General features: G+C 34.9%; 1 protein-coding gene across 1 annotated transcript in view; it reads left to right on the top strand.

The window, feature by feature from the left end:
- Positions 1 to 17610, top strand: part of LOC100641973 (coatomer subunit alpha-like) — a 17850-nt gene extending 240 nt beyond the window's left edge. The window contains exons 2-33 of the mRNA XM_003387724.3: positions 350 to 537; positions 670 to 750; positions 810 to 886; positions 940 to 1049; positions 2718 to 2854; positions 3786 to 3885; positions 4061 to 4196; positions 4344 to 4512; positions 4767 to 4831; positions 5419 to 5497; positions 5589 to 5664; positions 5875 to 5957; positions 6171 to 6310; positions 6591 to 6676; positions 6897 to 7035; positions 8271 to 8433; positions 8585 to 8731; positions 9023 to 9109; positions 9157 to 9259; positions 9723 to 9818; positions 10107 to 10192; positions 12424 to 12643; positions 13288 to 13409; positions 13462 to 13605; positions 14001 to 14210; positions 15067 to 15258; positions 15559 to 15591; positions 15649 to 15732; positions 15785 to 15862; positions 16665 to 16777; positions 16855 to 16936; positions 17303 to 17610. Of these exons, the coding sequence (XP_003387772.1) occupies positions 350 to 537; positions 670 to 750; positions 810 to 886; positions 940 to 1049; positions 2718 to 2854; positions 3786 to 3885; positions 4061 to 4196; positions 4344 to 4512; positions 4767 to 4831; positions 5419 to 5497; positions 5589 to 5664; positions 5875 to 5957; positions 6171 to 6310; positions 6591 to 6676; positions 6897 to 7035; positions 8271 to 8433; positions 8585 to 8731; positions 9023 to 9109; positions 9157 to 9259; positions 9723 to 9818; positions 10107 to 10192; positions 12424 to 12643; positions 13288 to 13409; positions 13462 to 13605; positions 14001 to 14210; positions 15067 to 15258; positions 15559 to 15591; positions 15649 to 15732; positions 15785 to 15862; positions 16665 to 16777; positions 16855 to 16936; positions 17303 to 17362 (3686 nt within the window). The 3' untranslated portion in view covers positions 17363 to 17610. The remainder of the gene's footprint in view (positions 1 to 349; positions 538 to 669; positions 751 to 809; positions 887 to 939; positions 1050 to 2717; positions 2855 to 3785; positions 3886 to 4060; positions 4197 to 4343; positions 4513 to 4766; positions 4832 to 5418; positions 5498 to 5588; positions 5665 to 5874; positions 5958 to 6170; positions 6311 to 6590; positions 6677 to 6896; positions 7036 to 8270; positions 8434 to 8584; positions 8732 to 9022; positions 9110 to 9156; positions 9260 to 9722; positions 9819 to 10106; positions 10193 to 12423; positions 12644 to 13287; positions 13410 to 13461; positions 13606 to 14000; positions 14211 to 15066; positions 15259 to 15558; positions 15592 to 15648; positions 15733 to 15784; positions 15863 to 16664; positions 16778 to 16854; positions 16937 to 17302) is intronic.
- Positions 17611 to 18723: the final 1113 nt, after the last annotated feature.

Below are 18723 nucleotides of genomic sequence, written 5' to 3'. Positions count from 1 at the left end.
AGGCATCATTGTACATGTAGCTTTAAAAATGTGTACACCTAGTTATAAAAGTTTGAAATGTGCTGTAATGATTTTGATTGAATATAAATTTGCTAGTTTAACTGAGTAAAAGTTCTGCAAGGGCTTACGTTTGTGTAAGATTATCCATTAGTACATGTACATAATCACTTTAACACATAAACCAGAGCACAAATAATAGTATAGGTAATGCCAGTCAATTTTGTGTGTGTACATTTTGTTATTAATGTACATGTAATTAAACTTATTGTTCGATTATAATGTTAAAGTGGGTATTATGTATCTCCACTTCTGTACTCTATTTTCATCTCTTATTTTGTGACTATGTTAGGCCTTTCATTTCATCCAACTCGCTCATGGATATTGGCTAGTCTTCACAATGGAGCTATACAGCTCTGGGATTATCGAATGTGTTCACTTATTGAGAGATTTGATGAGCATGATGGCCCTGTACGTGGCATCAGTTTCCATACTAACCAGCCTCTTTTTGTATCCGGCGGTGACGACTATAAGATTAAAGTGAGGGAAAGGAGTGATGGGCTTTAGAGAGCAATTTCTCTTCTTTCATGAAGAATTTTAATTTCAATACTTGGCTAATTGATATTAATTTCTTCTCACTCCCTCCTCCCTCTCTCTCTCTCTCTCCTGTAGGTATGGAATTATAAGCAGAAGAAGTGTTTGTTTACATTACTAGGTCATTTAGACTACATTCGTACCACCTTCTTTCATCATGTTAGTTCATCATGGCCTACCTTATTCATCTTTCATACTCTCATTGTCTCTTATTTTAGGAGTATCCATGGATCATTAGTTGTTCTGATGATCAGACCATTAGGATCTGGAACTGGCAGTCAAGAACATGTATATGGTATGAAGACATTGATCCATCTCTACTTATACTGATCATATTCTCACTCATAGTGTTCTTACTGGTCACAATCATTATGTCATGTGTGCTCAGTTTCATCCCTCAGAGGACCTTGTTGCTTCTGCTTCACTTGATCAAACTATTCGTATCTGGGACGTATCTGGTGAGTCTCTAACTCTCTATAGTTTTTTTGTTACATGTACATTGTACAATTCAGTGATATTGTCCATGTGAGTGTAATAGAGAGTATTTGTGCTAGTGTAATTGATAATTGTAATTTAAATTTTGTAATTAGTGACTGACTATGTTTTGTTTACTGTTGTCACGTTCAATTATGTGCATAAAATGTACATTATGAAACAATCACATAACTTTTAATGCACATATGTTATGCATGTACGTGTACATGTACCTCTGTTAATGAAGTACCCATCACCTCGCCTAATGAAATTGGCAGGATATGCAGCATTGTTATGCTGTATTAGCAATACCGTATTTCCTCTAAAAATTCGTCACATCAAGTTTTGTATTTGTAATTTGTAAAAACGAATTTTTAGAGGGAGAGTAGCTATGAAGCTCATAAATAAATTATTTTGTCGAATTTGGAGGGATCCATTAATACACGAAACCAGCTATATACTAACCTGGCTGTTCAGAGTATCATTCTCTCATACTGAACTTAGGTAAGTGATAAAATTAGAACAACATGGAACAATAATATTAAAAACAAATTTTTAGAATGAATTATGGTAGAAATTTTGAAATAATTATTTATTTTCGAATTTAGAGCGTCGAATATTTAGAGGAATTACAGTACTAACTTTATTTGGTTTGAGAATAATTTTGAAACAGTTGAAGCAAGAGACATGAGAAACTGCATGCTTAGAAATATTTATAGGATGATCAATGATGTATGCATTGTTACAGCAAGAGACAAAGCCCAGCACTTATGCTCAAAGAAACTGATTCTTGCTTCTTTCAATTATATGCTACATTCAATGAATGCTTATGAGGATCGAACCATGCATGTTACATCATGTATGTACATGTACATGTAGGTTTTGAAGTTGAAATGCAACATGATTTTGATATGACATGAAACAAGTTCGTGCTTATAGGACTAAAACATTATGTGAAAGTGTTATATAATTTTCTACATGTTACATGAAACATGACTGAATCAGTCAAAATCAGTTGCAGAAAAGTCATGTAGAATTCACATGCAAAAAAACATGACAAAACCAGCATGTACATGTAATTTTCCATTGCTTGTTAAAGTTGTTTTGTGTTTGTCTAACCATTATTAATAGCTTGTGTTTGGCTGTTATCTTGCACTACCTAATAGTTTTTGTCTAACGGAAATGTTGTTATTCTTTTGATGTTCTCTTTCCGAAGAATTCTTTGCCAAACTTACACATACGTAACATTACATTTGTGTACTCTATGTGAATGTGTAATGTACACATGCATACAGGTCATGCAACTTGCTATGTGTATAAACTGCTTTATTAGTAGCTGGCAGCTTGCTTCATCTCATTTGTGAATAGTATACACTGAGTCATGGTTTTTAATTTTTTTTAATTTATAAGAGCATTAGATATAATTGATCAACTTAAAGCTGGTTTACAATATGACGTTAGGGACATACTGTCAATTTTAAATCAAAAGCCTGTGCAACTTGACCTTTTGATGCATGCTTTCTGCTAGAATAGAACCAGATTCTATTCTAGCATCAATGTAAGAGTAATATTGCACAGGATTAATGAATTTTTTTATCTCCTCTCTTTCTTCCCTTCTCCCTACTCTCTCTCTCTTTCTTCCTCTATTGTAGGTTTACGTAAGAAGACAGTGTCTCCTGGTTCTGGTTCCAGATTTGATGATCATCACTCCAGGTCAACTGGAGGAGGAGGAGGAGCACCCACTGATCTCTTTGGAACTGCTGATGCTATTGTGAAACATGTGCTGGAGGTTAGGGTTGAGGGAGAGAGAGGGTCTGAGTTTCAATGTTATTCCATTTATGCAGTCATGAATTTATTGATATACAAGTAGTAGTTTATTTTGTGTAAATTGGTGTAACATGGTGGAACGTGTGATTTATTCAAGCGATAAACTGTTGAAGTAGATGAATAAGAAATTAAAATCACTCAACCTATGTACAATGTACATGTAGTACGAGTACTGTGGATGCCATTTTGAGTGGCAATAGTGTACATGTACACTGTGTAGTGGAACAGGAAAATTTCCAAAGCGTTACGGTGGTCTTGATGCTATTGCTAAGTAGCAGCTACCGTATTCAGAAACTGTACATGTACTGTCACTTATAGCATAAGAATAAGCTTTGACTGTATCCTTCTATTCCCTCCAATTACATGTTGACTATAGCAAGTACTGCAGGCATGCATGCATGTACGTGTACATGTATGGAAAGAAAATGGAGGAATTTTACTCATTAGTGTGTGTGTGTGTGTGTGTGTGTGTGTGTGATTGTACATGTAATGTATATGTAGATGTTTGAACTTTGAAACAACTTTGAATGTCTATACAGCAGTAACACTGCTCTACTCAGTCACATTGCTTTTTCTCACTGGTTCTTGTATGTGTCATCAGAACAGCTAGTCTACATGTATAGTACAATAGATCCTTTTATGAACTCAATTAACTTTTAGCACTTCAGTGATTGTTGCCATGACAACAGGACTTTGATTGGTCATAATAAGGGTGTGTCTTTACAGATAATAGTTATTTTAAATTTGTTTCACTATAGCAGCCTTAGAGATGTTTAAAATATTTTAATTGCATAAATACTGAAGCCACACACTTTTAAAATATATATTCATGTTAATATACTGCATGCTTCACATGATGACACCTTTCATATTGCTTCCTTTTTTATTCCAAGGGTCATGATAGAGGTGTCAATTGGGTTAGTTTTCATCCATCCCTCCCTCTCTTGGTATCTGCTGCTGATGACAGACAGGTTAAACTATGGAGAATGAATGGTAGGATTTGTACATGAACACTGTACTTGTTGCCTCTGTCTAAATTAATTTAATTATATATTATATCTTTGATCTCCTGTTTCCTCTTTTCCTCTTCTCTCTTTCTCTCTCTCTCTCTCTCTCTCTTCCCTCCCTCTCTCTCTCTCTCTTCCCTCCCTCTCTCTCCTTTCTCTAGATGCAAAGGCTTGGGAGGTTGATACATGCAGAGGTCATTATAATAATGTCTCGTGTGTTATGTTTCATCCAAGACAAGATCTCATTATCAGTAATTCTGAGGATAGGTCAATTAGAGTCTGGGACATGTCAAAAAGGTATGTACATGTACTTTATACATGTATAATTTGTACATCAATGTGTACTGTGATTTTGAGCTCCACTATGGTGCATGCATGAACACGACATAGAATGAAATGTACATGTTTTAGTTATCTTTCCTGATCCATTTATTGATGATGTAGGACTGCTATTTATTCTCATCGTCGTGAGTCTGATCGGTTCTGGACCGTAGCTGCTCATCCCTCACTCAATATGTTTGCTGCTGGTCATGATGGAGGGATGATGGTCTTTAAACTGGAGAGGGAGAGACCAGCTTTTGGTCTACACCAGAACACACTCTATTACATTAAAGTAATGATGCGTGAATTACTGTGTATTACACAATGCACTACATGTAGACCTGTGTACTGTAGTTGTGTGGCGTATCTGTGTTTTGTAACATATGATCACATACGCTGCATGTATGCTTTTGTCTGATTACATGTATATGTGTACTACATGTGTTGTCTGTGTACATCTACTTCACAGCTTTGTACTCTTTGCTTTGTTACTTTATATTACCTTCTCTTTGTGACTCTCCTGACCTCCTTCCATTTGTTTATTAGGAGAGGTATCTAAGACGCTATGAATTGGGTACTTCTAAAGACCATCCAATAATGGCTATAAGGAGGTGAGACTATTACCAACAACCAAACTATACATACATGTATATTGTCCTATTCACTGTGGACTGTATACTGTACAGGATGATCTGTTGAAGAGAAATTGAATGACTATATTATTAGGATGAATATTAGTGATGGGCAGTTTACATTTAGCTTTTTCGAATTTGCCATTTTGTTCAATCTGAGCTGACTGAGCATGCTCAATGACATCACCATGCAGTTTAAATTCACTCAAACTCCCAATAAACCATCTTGTACGGAACATTTCATATTCATTGTGTTGATATTTAACTATGGGCAGGACCTACACTATATATTATTGTTTTTAGTGTATAAATTAAATGCTTCAATACACAGACTTAACTTGTAGATAGTTGACCTGTAAAGAGAGTCCATAGTGTGCCTCATTAGTACATTGCAATCCTAACTGCCTATAATTGTGTAATTGTCTTGGAATTTTACAAGGAAAGTTTAGTGTCAGAATTTATTGAGATTCTGTGGAACTGTACATGCACATGTACTGTAAAATTATTTTTGAATATTATTTTATTTCTTCCCACACTCTCCCTCTCTGTTCCTCTCTGTTTCTCAGAAATGGTACTCCACAGTACAGGTCCTCCCCTCACTCTCTCTCTTATAATCCTGCTGAAAATGCTATCCTAGTTTGTTCTGTAAGTATAATATATACCTCACATTGGAGAATTTGTTCAATTTAGTATATTTTGTGTAATATCCTAACAATTTACTGTTTCTACCCTGCAGAATACCACTAATACTGAAACTGCTTATTATGAATTATTTGCAATTCCTCGTGACGTCGACACTTCAAATCCTGAATGTAAATGCACTATCACAAACACCCTCACATGTTTGTACATGTATGGTATATATGTACACTGCATTCCAGTGACTGATTTTTATTTTTATTTATTTTTTTGTTGCATGTATCACTATTCCACCAATCTGTGGATGTTTCTTTTACATGTTTAAAATATTCCTTTTTCACTTTTATCTCTCTCTCTCTCTCTCTCTCTCCCTCTTCCTTCAGTTGTTGAGAGTAAAAGGTCTCCTGGTATAGCTGCTGTTTGGGTTGCTCGTAATAAATTTGCTGTCCTTGATAAGAACCACCAGGTAAACTATCCTTCGTCACTTTTACTGTACAGAGTTTTACCTGGTTTCAGTTGAATAGCAGTTAAACATATTATATGTCAATGTACTAGTAATCATCATGCAAGTATATGTACAGTACATGTACATGTACATGCACATGCATGCATGTTATTACATGTGTTCTCAGCTCTAGTTATTGTGTATTATATGCTACCTGATGTGTTACATTTCTAGCTATTAATTAAGAATCTTCGTAATGAGGTCTCAAAGAAAGTTCAGACTCCACCCTGTGACACCATCTTCTTTGCTGGTACTGGGCAACTACTCCTGAAGGATAATGAAGGAGTCACACTGTTTGATGTACAACAACAAATGTAAGGAGAGAGAGGGAGGAAGGGGGAAGGGAGAGAGAGAAAGGGGAGGGAGAGAGAGGGGGAAGGAGGGAGGGAGGGGAGGGAGAGAGGGAGGGAGAGGAGGGAAGGGAAGGGATAAGAGAGACATAGAGAAAGGGAGATAGAGAGAATTGCATATAAACATGAATGGAATTTAACTTTTTTGGTTTCTATTTATATCCTACAATATATCTGGAATTCTAACTAAAGCTTGTACAACATGTATCAATTGTTGTTTTTCTTTTTAATTTTTTAATGATAGTTCCTTGAATACTGTCCGTATTAGTAAAGTAAAGTATGTTATATGGTCAGCTGATATGACACACGTGGTGCTACTGGGAAAATTGTGTAAGTAAAGTAACTTGTACAATTTATATGAATTATTTGTACTATACTACATGTATATGAATGTATGATTGTACATGCATGGTGTTATTTTTGATGTTCAATCTTATATGAACATTCTCTCACTCTCTCTCTCTCTCTCTCTCTCTCTCTCTCCCCTTCATATTTTCTCTTGTCTTTGTCCTCTATTTTTCTCTCTTCTTTCCCTCCCCCTCCTCTGCAGCTCTTGCACTGTGTAACAGGAAGTTGGAGTGTTTATGTACAATAACTGAGAATGCTCGCCTTAAAAGTGCAGCCTGGGATGACAGCAAAGTTCTCCTCTACACGACTTCAAACCACATCAAATACTGTCTGTTTAACGGGTAATTCAATACATACATGTAATCTGGTAATTCAATACATGTACATGTAATAGTACTCATCTTATGTATTTGTGTCATTGTGTTTGCATCTATGTGCATGTATTGTGTTTTAATTAACACTTACACCATCTCATATTAAATACAGTGTATACATAATATATGCTATACATGTGTATGTATATAAGTATATTTCTTAATTACATTGTGTTTGTACTTTACATGTATACACACACTTTCCTTTGTATATATGTAGAGCATTCTTTTGGTAATTTATATAATTGATGTTTTAGTGTCAGTCTCTAATTAATGGAATTATTACAACAGTATTGTGTACAGCTTGTTAGGGGAGCTTGTGGGGATTATTTATCCCAGGGGTTCTGATATTATTTTGGGTGTTGATTTTACCTGGAGGGCTTCATGGCATGAGTGTGAATATTTTTCTTTTGTTTGTTTTTGTAATTGAAGTTGTTAATGAAGGTTAAGTTAACAGTTTGATACCTGTTAATTGTGTGTGTTATGCTAATAATAAAATTAATATATAGTGTTGTTTGTATTGCACTTATTAGCAACTATAGAGATAAAGGGAATGATGAAATCAGGCATCACAAAGGGAAGCTAATTAGCATGCTTTATGTGACAGTGTTTTCATCAAAATAGATCTGAGCTCTATTTTATTACATTGTGTGATGTTCTTGTGTTGTACATCTACATGTACGTGTGTAGCTTAATTTAATATGTGCACATGCTTAATGCCATGACCTGCAGAATTTTGTCAAATTAAAAACTGCCAAAATCTATCTCCTCCAAAATCAAGTACTATAGTAGCAATTTCTACATGTATGATATGCACAATTGTGTTTATGACTTAATTTATTTTAGTACCAAATTAATTTTATTATTTGTGACACACAGTCTGATGCTGTTTGATCACTAGCTGTAATGATGTTGTACTGTTACATGTTTATTGTGATTAGTATGTTTACCACATAATACTTGGAAATAATATCAGTCTTTTAAAAATTTTATTATGCTCATATTTAATAGTTTGATTCTATATGAGGAAAACTAAATAATTATTTTTACACTAATTATCTGTTGACACACAACTCATGCTGGGTTAGGGATGTCCCTATTTTCGTTATGTTAATTATACAATACTGATGATAATGATAATAATAATAATAGTTATTATTATTATTATTATTATTATTATTATATCTTTTTTTAATACTCAGTGACTATGGTATAATACGTACGTTGGATTTCCCAGTATACCTCACAGCAGTCAAAGGTGGTAATATATACTGCCTGGATAGAGACTGTAAGACAAGAGTACTGAATGTGGACACCACTGAATACAAATTTAAACTAGCACTGGTGGAAAAGAAATATGATGAGGTAAGTTATAAGCTATAGCTATAGGGAGGGGAGAGAAAGATTCTGATATTTTTTAATTGAATTATTCTTAAATATTGCACATGTCATATGAGTTCATGTATTATTTGCATACATGTATGTGCTAATTTGGCACACATTTATGTACATGCAGGTGTTACACATGGTTCGTACTGCAAAGCTTGTTGGTCAGTCAGTGATTGCTTATCTCCAGAAGAAAGGATATCCTGAAGTTGCTCTTCATTTTGTGAAAGATGAGAAAACAAGATTTGCACTTGCACTCGAATGTGGAAACATAGACGTGAGTTTAGTGGTATGGGAATGAGCACATTTGTATGGGAATGGAAGAGAGTCTGCCAGTATAGGAATGATGATAAGTCTTTTTTAGTATAGGAATCAAAATATGCGCATATCTATTAGTATAGGAATGACTCTAATTGTATGGGAATATGTGACAATTTAGCATTTAAAAAATGCCTTGAATTATAGCTGGTAATTTTAAACTATTATTCACACCCTCAATGGCCAAAAATTCACCAAATTAAAACCAGAAATTTCCCCTTCAAAATATTGTGATTTCTTTCTTCTTCAGATTGCACTGGAGGCAGCTAGGACAATGGATGACAAGCAATGCTGGGAGAGGCTGGCAGAGGCTGCTCTTGCTGTGGGTAATCATCAGGTTAGTGTTAGTGTGTGGGTGGACCTCCTCTCATCATTTGGTTGTAGATTGTTGAGATGTCGTATCAACGTACAAAGAACTTCGACCGTCTCACATTTTTATATTTAATAACAGGGAACATAGAAAAATTAAAGAAAATGATGAAAATTGGTTAGTATAGAAGACTAATGTACATGTATACTAGATTACAGCATTTCCACATTTCCTTCATATTCCAACAATTTATTAATCGATACGCTTGCTGGAAATCATGAGAATATTTATATTTTTTAATGAATAGAATATTTTGCTAAAATATTACCCTGAAAAGTAAGCTAGTACCGTATGGGGGTTATATTTCACTGGAAATAAATTTCGCGAATTTCGCGTTTTCATTAAATTCACGAAATTAAATTCGACAAAAGAGGTGTGGCACACTAGTAAAAATGGCTGCAGAAGGTAGGATTTGCGAAAATTTATACCAACAAATCGCAAATCTGGACAAATTCGCGAAATTTTATACCAACAAAATAAAACCCCTATACAGTATTTATGTACATCATACACTACATTATTATACATATGCATATTGTCTGTGTATGATGCATCTTTATTTCTCCCCTTTTTCCTATAGCTGAGGTACGTAAGGATATTAGCAGTCATTATCAAAGTGCTCTGTTGCTTGGAGATGTTGAGGAAAGAGTTAAAGTACTCAAAATGGCAGGACAAAGTCAGTCTTAACATTGTACCTTAAGGTTACTTTTAAATGCGGGTACTATTAATTGCGAATTTTGCGTTTGGGTTAAAAATCACAATTATTAATACACGCAATTATTAATAATGACATCATGATGCCATATAACTATTAGTAATAATTACTTAATCGCAATTTTTAATACCAGCAAAATCTACCTTGTGCTAAAATTGCAAAATTTAGTACCTGCAATTAAAATTCACTCTAAGGTATTTGATCTTTAAGAGCACATTCTGTTAATAATGTTTTGCTTTACATGTATAGATTCACTGGCCTACCTAACAGCAGCTACTCATGAACTAGCAGAAGAAACTACTTCATTAGCAGAATCACTGGCTCACTTAGAGAAAGTAATAATAAAATATAGTACATGTACATTGTACCTGCATGTATCACACGTACACTAATCAAGTAATCATGTACATGTATCTAAACTTGTTTTATACTTATAGCGTATAATAATTATACATATGCATTGTAGTACCAGTCGGATTTTGAAGCAAATTTTTAAAACCTTTTAAAATCTAATTTTGATCTCATTTTTATAAGTCAAGGTTCTGCGTAGAAAAAAGTTAAAGGTGGTTTGAGACTAATATTGTTCCTTTTTAATTTAAGTACACCATACTAGTAGACTACAATATCATGCTTTATGTATGGTTATTAGTATTAATTAGATGGTTGGTCTAAGTGATGAGCTGGCTGGTTCATTTGTTGAAGTGGTTGTCCTGATCATCCCTGACCACCATAGGCAGGACAATGATAAGTATTTGTACATGAAAAAATAGAGAAATCCCTAATAATTTTTGACAAAATTGGGCCAAAACCTATACTATGCCAGTACATGTGTATTTAATGATAAATACTACCATCACCACATGCACATACATAGTAGGTGTAAGTACATACATGTACTAGACTCTCTTGTCTTGTTTTTGTAATTACAAAGTATACATGTAATGTACATGTACATACAATACATATAAAATTATAGAATGCAGTAACACAGTACGCTCTTGTTTTTATTACACTTTTATTTATTGAACAAGACATCTAATATTTACTATATTTACTATTATTTATTTTAGTAAATTTTACTACTAGCACACTACTCGCCATCCTGTTTTCTTCCTCTCTCTCTCTCTGAGCATATGTTATACATGTACAGGTCAATACATAAATAATTCATTAAGTGCCAAACCAAAACCCAGCCTTAATAGTAACAAGTAAATAAAAAACATTAAAAATGGAAAAGTAATAGGATTGAATTGGAAAAAAGTAAAGAAACAAGAGGGTACTTGCAAACTGGTGAGGTAAGAAATCCTAAACCACTGCATAAACAATATTACCCAAAACTATTGTAATTATCCTCACAAAATAACTATGAAGCAACTAAATGCAGTGGTGTAGGATTTTTACCTCACCAGTTTGCAAGTACCCTCTTGTTTTCTTACTTTCCAATTCAGTCCTACTACTTTTTCATTTTTAATGTTTTTTATTTACTTGTTTCCATTCTTTTTCTTAAATTAATAAATTACATTCTGTTATGATTCTGTGGTTAGGTTAATGCTTATCACGTGCACATAACATCAAACCACAAACCCACGGAGTGCTGCGGCTGGATTTTGTCTTCCATTTTGTTCTCTCCTTGCTTCTTTTTGAAGCTGCCTTTGTGGCCCTTGACCCAAGCACAAAGGACTGATGTAAAAGCCAACTTGAGCAGTTCTGTAGTTTAAAAGATTATCCGGTGCATAGAAGAAGATGAAAAAGTCTGAAGAGTTTTGCAGAAATTTGAATTTGGGCCTGTTCTCCAAAGAAGCTCCCACTACAGTACAGTCCACTTTAAATGTACCAGGAAAATTGCTCAGTGAAGGAGAGGTCATCTAAGCCATTTATAAGGTTGTAGAACATAAGATAAAAGAGTTATAAGTGATTGAAAATCGTAAAAACTGCCGCCATCTTGAAAAACCGACCTCAATCCTACTTATAGGCTACTGCCTATGTAATAATAGCTAATAAAAAATAATGATTGTCTAAAGTACATGGCCAGGACATGGTCTTTTAAGTTTATTCTGCCAGGAGAAAAGAAACCAATACCTTCCAGTATGTAGTGGTAGGCCCAGTTGTGTTAGATAATAATCATAGGACCTGTGTATCTAGTGTCAGCACACATGTAACTGTACAAGCCATATTGTAACAACAGCTTTTTAAGGCAGGCAGGGTGGTGAGAGTTTGGCCATTAAAAACGTTTTAACCCCCAGTTCTGGTTCTCAAGACCGGACTGCCTAGCCTGCTGTTCACCACGGCTTTCATGCTAACACAGTAACCGTAACAGTTTATTTATATTGTCACATGGTATGATAATTGGTGTCTCTGAGTCGTGGACAGAGGGTTGAGGGCGAGATGCAAAGTAGATAGCCAGGAAAGAAGCCTAGATGGGTAGGCAGACTAGGAGCATCAACCGACTGTGGCCAACACTCTGATGTTTGACTACCAACAAGAGTTGGGCGTAGTGTCCTCACTTAAATTTAATGTCACATTATTTAATATCTCTCTCTCTCTCTCTCTCTCTCTCTCCCCACAGTTACCAGAAGTATATCCACATGCTAAGCTCCTCCTTCCATCTCCTCCAGTGTCTCAGATTGAAGAGAACTGGCCTTTATTAACAGTGTCAAAGGGTTTCTTTGAAGGAGCGATTGCTGGAGGTAAAGCAAGTGACCTCTCAACTGCAATAGGTCTACTGGAAGAGGAGGATGGAGGGGCAGGAGGATGGGGTGAGGATGCTGAACTTGAGATTGATGAAAGTAAGCTTACATGTACATGTGTACTTGTATATTGTGTATGGAATTACTATAAGTCTTAGTTTAGTTTAAAAGTATGATAGAAAATGTAACAAAAATGGAGAATTCTCTCCTTGCCAACATTTGGCCCAAGTTGTTAGCTTTGTATTAGAATTACATGTACATGTACACTTGTATTCTTGTAATGGTAGTTAATTGTGAATTTTATTAAATAATAATGATAGTTTTAGTTTTATTTATTTAAGCTTGATACATATTGTTGACTACATGTACATGCTCTTCCCTGACTATACAAAGTACTGAGAATACATGTATGTAAATATAGCTTAGACAAAAAGATATATTTTTTACAAACCAATTAAACTGTGTGGACAGAATGACAACCCAACTGCTTAGTATTAGTACCCGCCTATGCAAGCGTGGCGAGTCCAATAATAATAAGGAGGAACTCTGCATAACTGCTTGAATAGACATACATGTACCTACTCTTCATTTTGTTCCAATAATTCTAATCAAAACCATAATCTCATTTACACGTATGTGCAATGGCTTTTATAACTACACGTGTACATTTGTAAAACATAATTTCCTCTAAAAACAATACTCCTACATGTATATGTACTATTATCATTATTATTATTATATAGCTGGTGATATAGTGGAGAGAGGTGCTAATGGTGAGCTGGAGGGACTGGAGGGGGAGGAAGGAGAGGAGGGAGGGGCCGGGTGGGACATTGAAGCTGATGACCTGGATCTTCCCCCTGACCTGGTACAACCCACCTCTAATTAATAATCACGCACATGTATCTTTATTTTTAAAGGATTTGGATCATGCTGTTGGTGGAGATGTAGAGGGATATTACGTGCCCCCTGCCAAGGGGTCCAGTCAAGCTGAAGTCTGGGTCAAGAACTCACAGTTGCCTGGGGATCACGTGATGGCTGGATCCTTTGATACAGCAATGATGGTATGCTGTACCTATTGTACATGTATTTTAAAAAAACATTTTTGTTACTATAAAAATAGTAGCACATTTTGTATGGTAAATTACAAATACAGTAAAAGTGGAATATATTTTACTGCCTTTATTATTTACTTTTTAAATGTTTTTAATTTTACTGTTAACATGTGAGCTAATCAATGTAACTGACAAAAATTAACTGTTTTTTATTTTAATTTTTTATTGTAAAATTAAAGTCACCTTAAAATATTCCACTTTACGGCATTATTGCAAATTTGCAATGGCTCATTTCTGTTTCTATATTTATGTTTAATAATTTTATAATCCTAATTGATAATTATTTTTTACCACAAGTCATGTCATTATATATTAATTCATGTATTATATTTCCTGATATTCAGTTGCTTCAAGATCAAATTGGAGTCATTAGGTTTGAGCCATTCAAAGAACACTTCCTGTCTGCCTACTCTCAGAGTCGTGTTGTTGTTGAGGCCATACCTCTCCTCCCCCCACTGTTAGGGTACCCTCATCGTAACTGGAGGGAGGCAGGAGCCAAGGGAGGACTGCCTGCAACAGCTCTGAGACTCTCTGATCTCAGCAACAGACTACAAGTAAGGACCAGGAGAGGTTCATTATAAACTGTATGCAACAGGGTTTCCCACAAAGTACCCTAAGTGAGCTAAACAGCATGAACTTCATGAGCTGACCAGCGCTACAATCCTACATGGCATTTGGAGCAAATCATTCCTTAAAAAATCCTGATTGGAATTACACATGTAACTCAAATATTCTACACAGCATGAGAGCAAATGAAAATTATAAAATGGAGACTTCTCTCCTACCCATTTCTGGCGAAATTTTGCCACAGACTAAAAGCTATAGCTTTTGGCTGTTGGCCTGATTTTTGAGTAATTTTTAGATTTCATAAAAAATCTAAATTTCATTTCAATCATCTTAAAGTTGATATACAAAATTAAGATTTGCATGTACATGTATATGCATCACAAAGGATTTGTAAAATGGAGATTTCTCTTTCCACCATTTTTGACTAAATTTGGCCCAAAACTCTGTACTGTAATATGTACAGGGTCTTAGGCCCAATTTTTTAGCAGTTTGACAATCCACTGATAAGAAACTGCTTGAATGTTGTGCCAAAATCCTGTGGGAAACCTTGTGTATGTCAATACAATCAAGAGTACACAATGCCTAAGTGAACTGCCCCATCTCAGCTCCTGCAAGTGTGTAGATTTTTAATGAAATCACATTCTGCATACATGTACATGTACTGTGTATCAGAAGTTGGCATGACTGTGGGAGTATAGTTTGTCTTTCACACATTTATTGTTATTTATTTTCTTATTCCTCCTCCTCCTCACCCACTTTTTCGTTATCTAAATTAATGTATCTTCTCTAAATTCTTTTTCTCTTACTCCTTCTCTCTTCCCTCCCTCTCTCTTTCTCTCTCAGCTTGCCTATCAATCAACCACAGGTGGAAAGTTCCAAGCAGCTGTTGATATATTCAAGTCGATAATGATGGATATCCCATTGCTTGTTGTTGATAACAAAGACCAGGTAGCTGCTACTCAACACTTACTCTCAAAATGCAGAGAGTATGTTCTTGGACTGAAGATGGAGATCAGTCGTAAAGAAATGCCTAAAGTAAGGGACAAAGACAAAGGAAATTGATGCATGTGAAATTTTTACTTTTTATGCATTTTTATATAATTTATTTTTGTCTTCAGAGAAAATTTTTGTTACATGTATACATTGTACTTGTGTTTGCCACTGTTTGGTAGAAAAAATTTAGCCTCCAATTTTATTGGCGCGTTCAACTGTGACAGTGCATACATGTACATGTATGTTCAGAAATCTCAATGTTCATTTGCCAAAGCTTTTTAAATTATTTTTTTAAACCTACATGTACATTGAATCTTGAATTGAAATATCTTTTTTGTTTAGGGCACACTAGAGGAGCAGAAAAGAGTTTGTGAGGTATGACAAACGAATTTGTATAATGCACATGATGTATTGATTACTATCGTCTCTTAGGTTGCAGCTTATTTTACTCATTGTGATTTAGAACGTGTTCATAATATTTTAACTCTTAGGACGGCTCTTAATTTGTTTTACAAGGTACCCAACACACCATGACTTCTCATCACTTGCCTATTTTATTTGTCTGTAGATAAAGAATTATAAAACAGCTGCTTCTTTTGCCCGGAAACTTCTTGCTCTTGGACCTACCCCTGATGTAGCTAATAATGTATGTCCACTGTCTCTCCTCTCCTTATTCCTTCTGTTACCTCTTTCTGTACATGTACACATAAATGAATAATGAGCATAATGTACTTCCTTCAATTGGCAGGTCGCCAGGTCCCTTTAAGATTGTTGTCATTCTCATTGGCAATCTGTATTTATTTATTTATTTATGGTATTTATTTATTTATTTATATTCCCACAAAGCATCCTAAATGAACTAAACAGCATGTTTCATAAGGTGACAAGCACTACAATATAGTACATTGTACATGGTATTTAGAGCAAATTTTTAACGACCTGGGGGCGAAGCCCCCAGGTCGTTCCTATAATTGAATTCACCGTCGCGCTATCTATATATATATATTTGTATGTCCACACTTACATTTCGTCTATACACGTTGTATTGGAGAAATAACAAGCCTTAGCAACCACCCGCCCACGCTCCTTTACATGAGTGGGTGTGGTCACGGCAAACAAAATGGCAGCTTACACATGGGACAAAGTTAAGAGCTTTCTAACAGCAAGAGAGCATAGAGATACTGTCTAAAGACTTTTCTAGAAGCATTATAAGGTAGAGAGAACCTCTGTAAAGTCTTAATAATGACCAAGTTGTACTTGCAAGGTGGTGAAATCAATTATAGGAATACTTTTTACACTGTTACGCTTGTTAAAAATGTAATTTTGATCAGAATCAGATCAAATTTTCTACACAAATTACAAGAACATGGTTTTACACCATGGTACATGGTATATGGTTTTACACATTGTAGCTTTGATATTGCTTTTCTCTCTCTGTCTAATTCTAGACCCGTAAGATCTTACAAGCGTGTGATAAGAGTCAAACAGATGCCCACAAGCTTCAATATGATGAACACAATCCATTTGTGGTGTGTGGTGCCTCATATAAACCAATATACAGGTAAGTAATTCCAATAGTCATTACAACCAAAACACTGATATTATATTATTTTTTAACTTTATTTTCCCTTTTTGTAGAGGAAAAGCTTGCGAAAAATGTCCATTCTGTTCTACATCTTATCTTCCAGAATATTCTGGATCTGTCTGTACTGTTTGTGAGGTGCGTGCGTGCATGCGTGTGTGTGTGTGTGTGTGTGTGTGTGTGTACATGCATTAGTAAATATATATGTATGTATTTATGCCAAGTTCACTTTAATTGTGTGCCTGTACTACATAGATTTTAGTAAGGTGTCATTAAAACTAAATAGCTGCAAAGATGAGCAGAGCTGCATGAAAAATATACACACGACTAAATGTGGACTATTTTACCCATAGCATAATTATTATGCATAATTGATCAGTTTACCTTTTTTGAAGCTACATGTACATGTACATGCATAGCTCTAGCACATACATAACTGTGTGCATGTACGTGTATGTGTGTATAATATGTACATGATTATTCTTAATTTTTTTATTATTTTAGGTTTCTGAGGTGGGGAAGGATTGTAAAGGTCTTCGTGTCAGTGCTGTTCAATTTCGTTAACTTATTATTTGGTGGGTGGTTGGAATAATATTATTATGCAATGACTCTAGTTCAATATTTGTTTTTTTCAATTTAATATTATTATTAATAATAATTGTTAATTGTTATGTTGTTATTATTAATAATAATATTATTTAAACTGTATTATGTGACTAATAATGATAATTTTGACTGCATATACTTTTAGTTTGGCTGTCAAATAATCATGCACTACAATTGATGTAGTTTTGTAAAAATATTTTTGAGAATAGCTGTTAAGATTTTGGCTAAAGTGAGAGATGTGTATTGTTTGTTCATGCCCAATGACACAAAGTAGCTGCAAAATAGTATTTTCCAATTGTTCTCACAGAACAGAATAGCTGAATATTAGATAATTCTGTTCGATCTGTTGTAAAATAGCATGGTGATATCAACATTTGTTCCATTTCCTCTTTCTAAACAAGTCCATTTATTTGCAAAAATGGAAGGCACACTTGATGTGTGAATAGTGAAAGCTGCTCTCTGGCCTCCTTCAATGTTAGCACTAGGTTGTTGGTTGAGGGCTGAAACTATTAAAGAGGAACAATGTCTAAAAGAGTTGCCTACTCAAGGCATCAACATAATTTGTCTTCCTCTACTGATGTGTGATATTACTTGGAAAACACTACACAAATGATGCGCGACAACACTACAGTGATTAATTTGCATAACTAGTGACATCTGTTACAATTAAGCAAAACAATGTTTTTTATTTCATTTGTGTTAACCTGCATTGTGTAGTGAAGATAATAAATTATTTGTTTTTACGAAATTTTTGATTTGAGAAATGAGCATCATTAATTACACATACAAAACTTTATATAAGTGAATAAAGTATTATTACGTAATATATACAGCAGGTGACAAATTTCATTAAACTATTTCATGCAAGTATAGTCAAGTAAGTGACTTCTGAATCCCCTCCTGTATTTTTGACGTTATTGTTTATCCTGTCTCTCTCACTGATAGTATGATCACGGAGTTCATCATATAGCCCATTGTCCACTCCACTCTGTGATCCATGGACCATCCTATTGTTACTGCCACTTTGTTGAGATCTCGTGAAGTGAGGTGGAGTAGGAGGGAGCACTCTGACAACAGGGGGAAGAGGAGGGAGAGGAGCAGATCGGATTGTAGGCTCAACTAGTCTGTCCCCAAAATATTTCATTTTATAGTAAGCCGGATTAAAACTCATTGACATACTGTCGTCCTCTTTTATTGTAGATAGTGAGTATTCTGAGCCATTGAGTTTTGGATTTTTAAACAGACTTTCTGCACTAGGAGCATTTGATGGAGTGGTTGATGGTGACTGGTGTATGTCTTCAGAATTATTATCTGTTCTT

The sequence above is a fragment of the Amphimedon queenslandica genome, unplaced genomic scaffold (genome assembly GCF_000090795.2).
Source record: "Amphimedon queenslandica unplaced genomic scaffold, v1.1 AMPQUscaffold_13322, whole genome shotgun sequence".
NCBI classification, from domain to species: domain Eukaryota; kingdom Metazoa; phylum Porifera; class Demospongiae; order Haplosclerida; family Niphatidae; genus Amphimedon; species Amphimedon queenslandica.
Note: the sequence above shows the minus strand (reverse complement) of the source record. Positions and strands in the feature narration are given on the sequence as shown.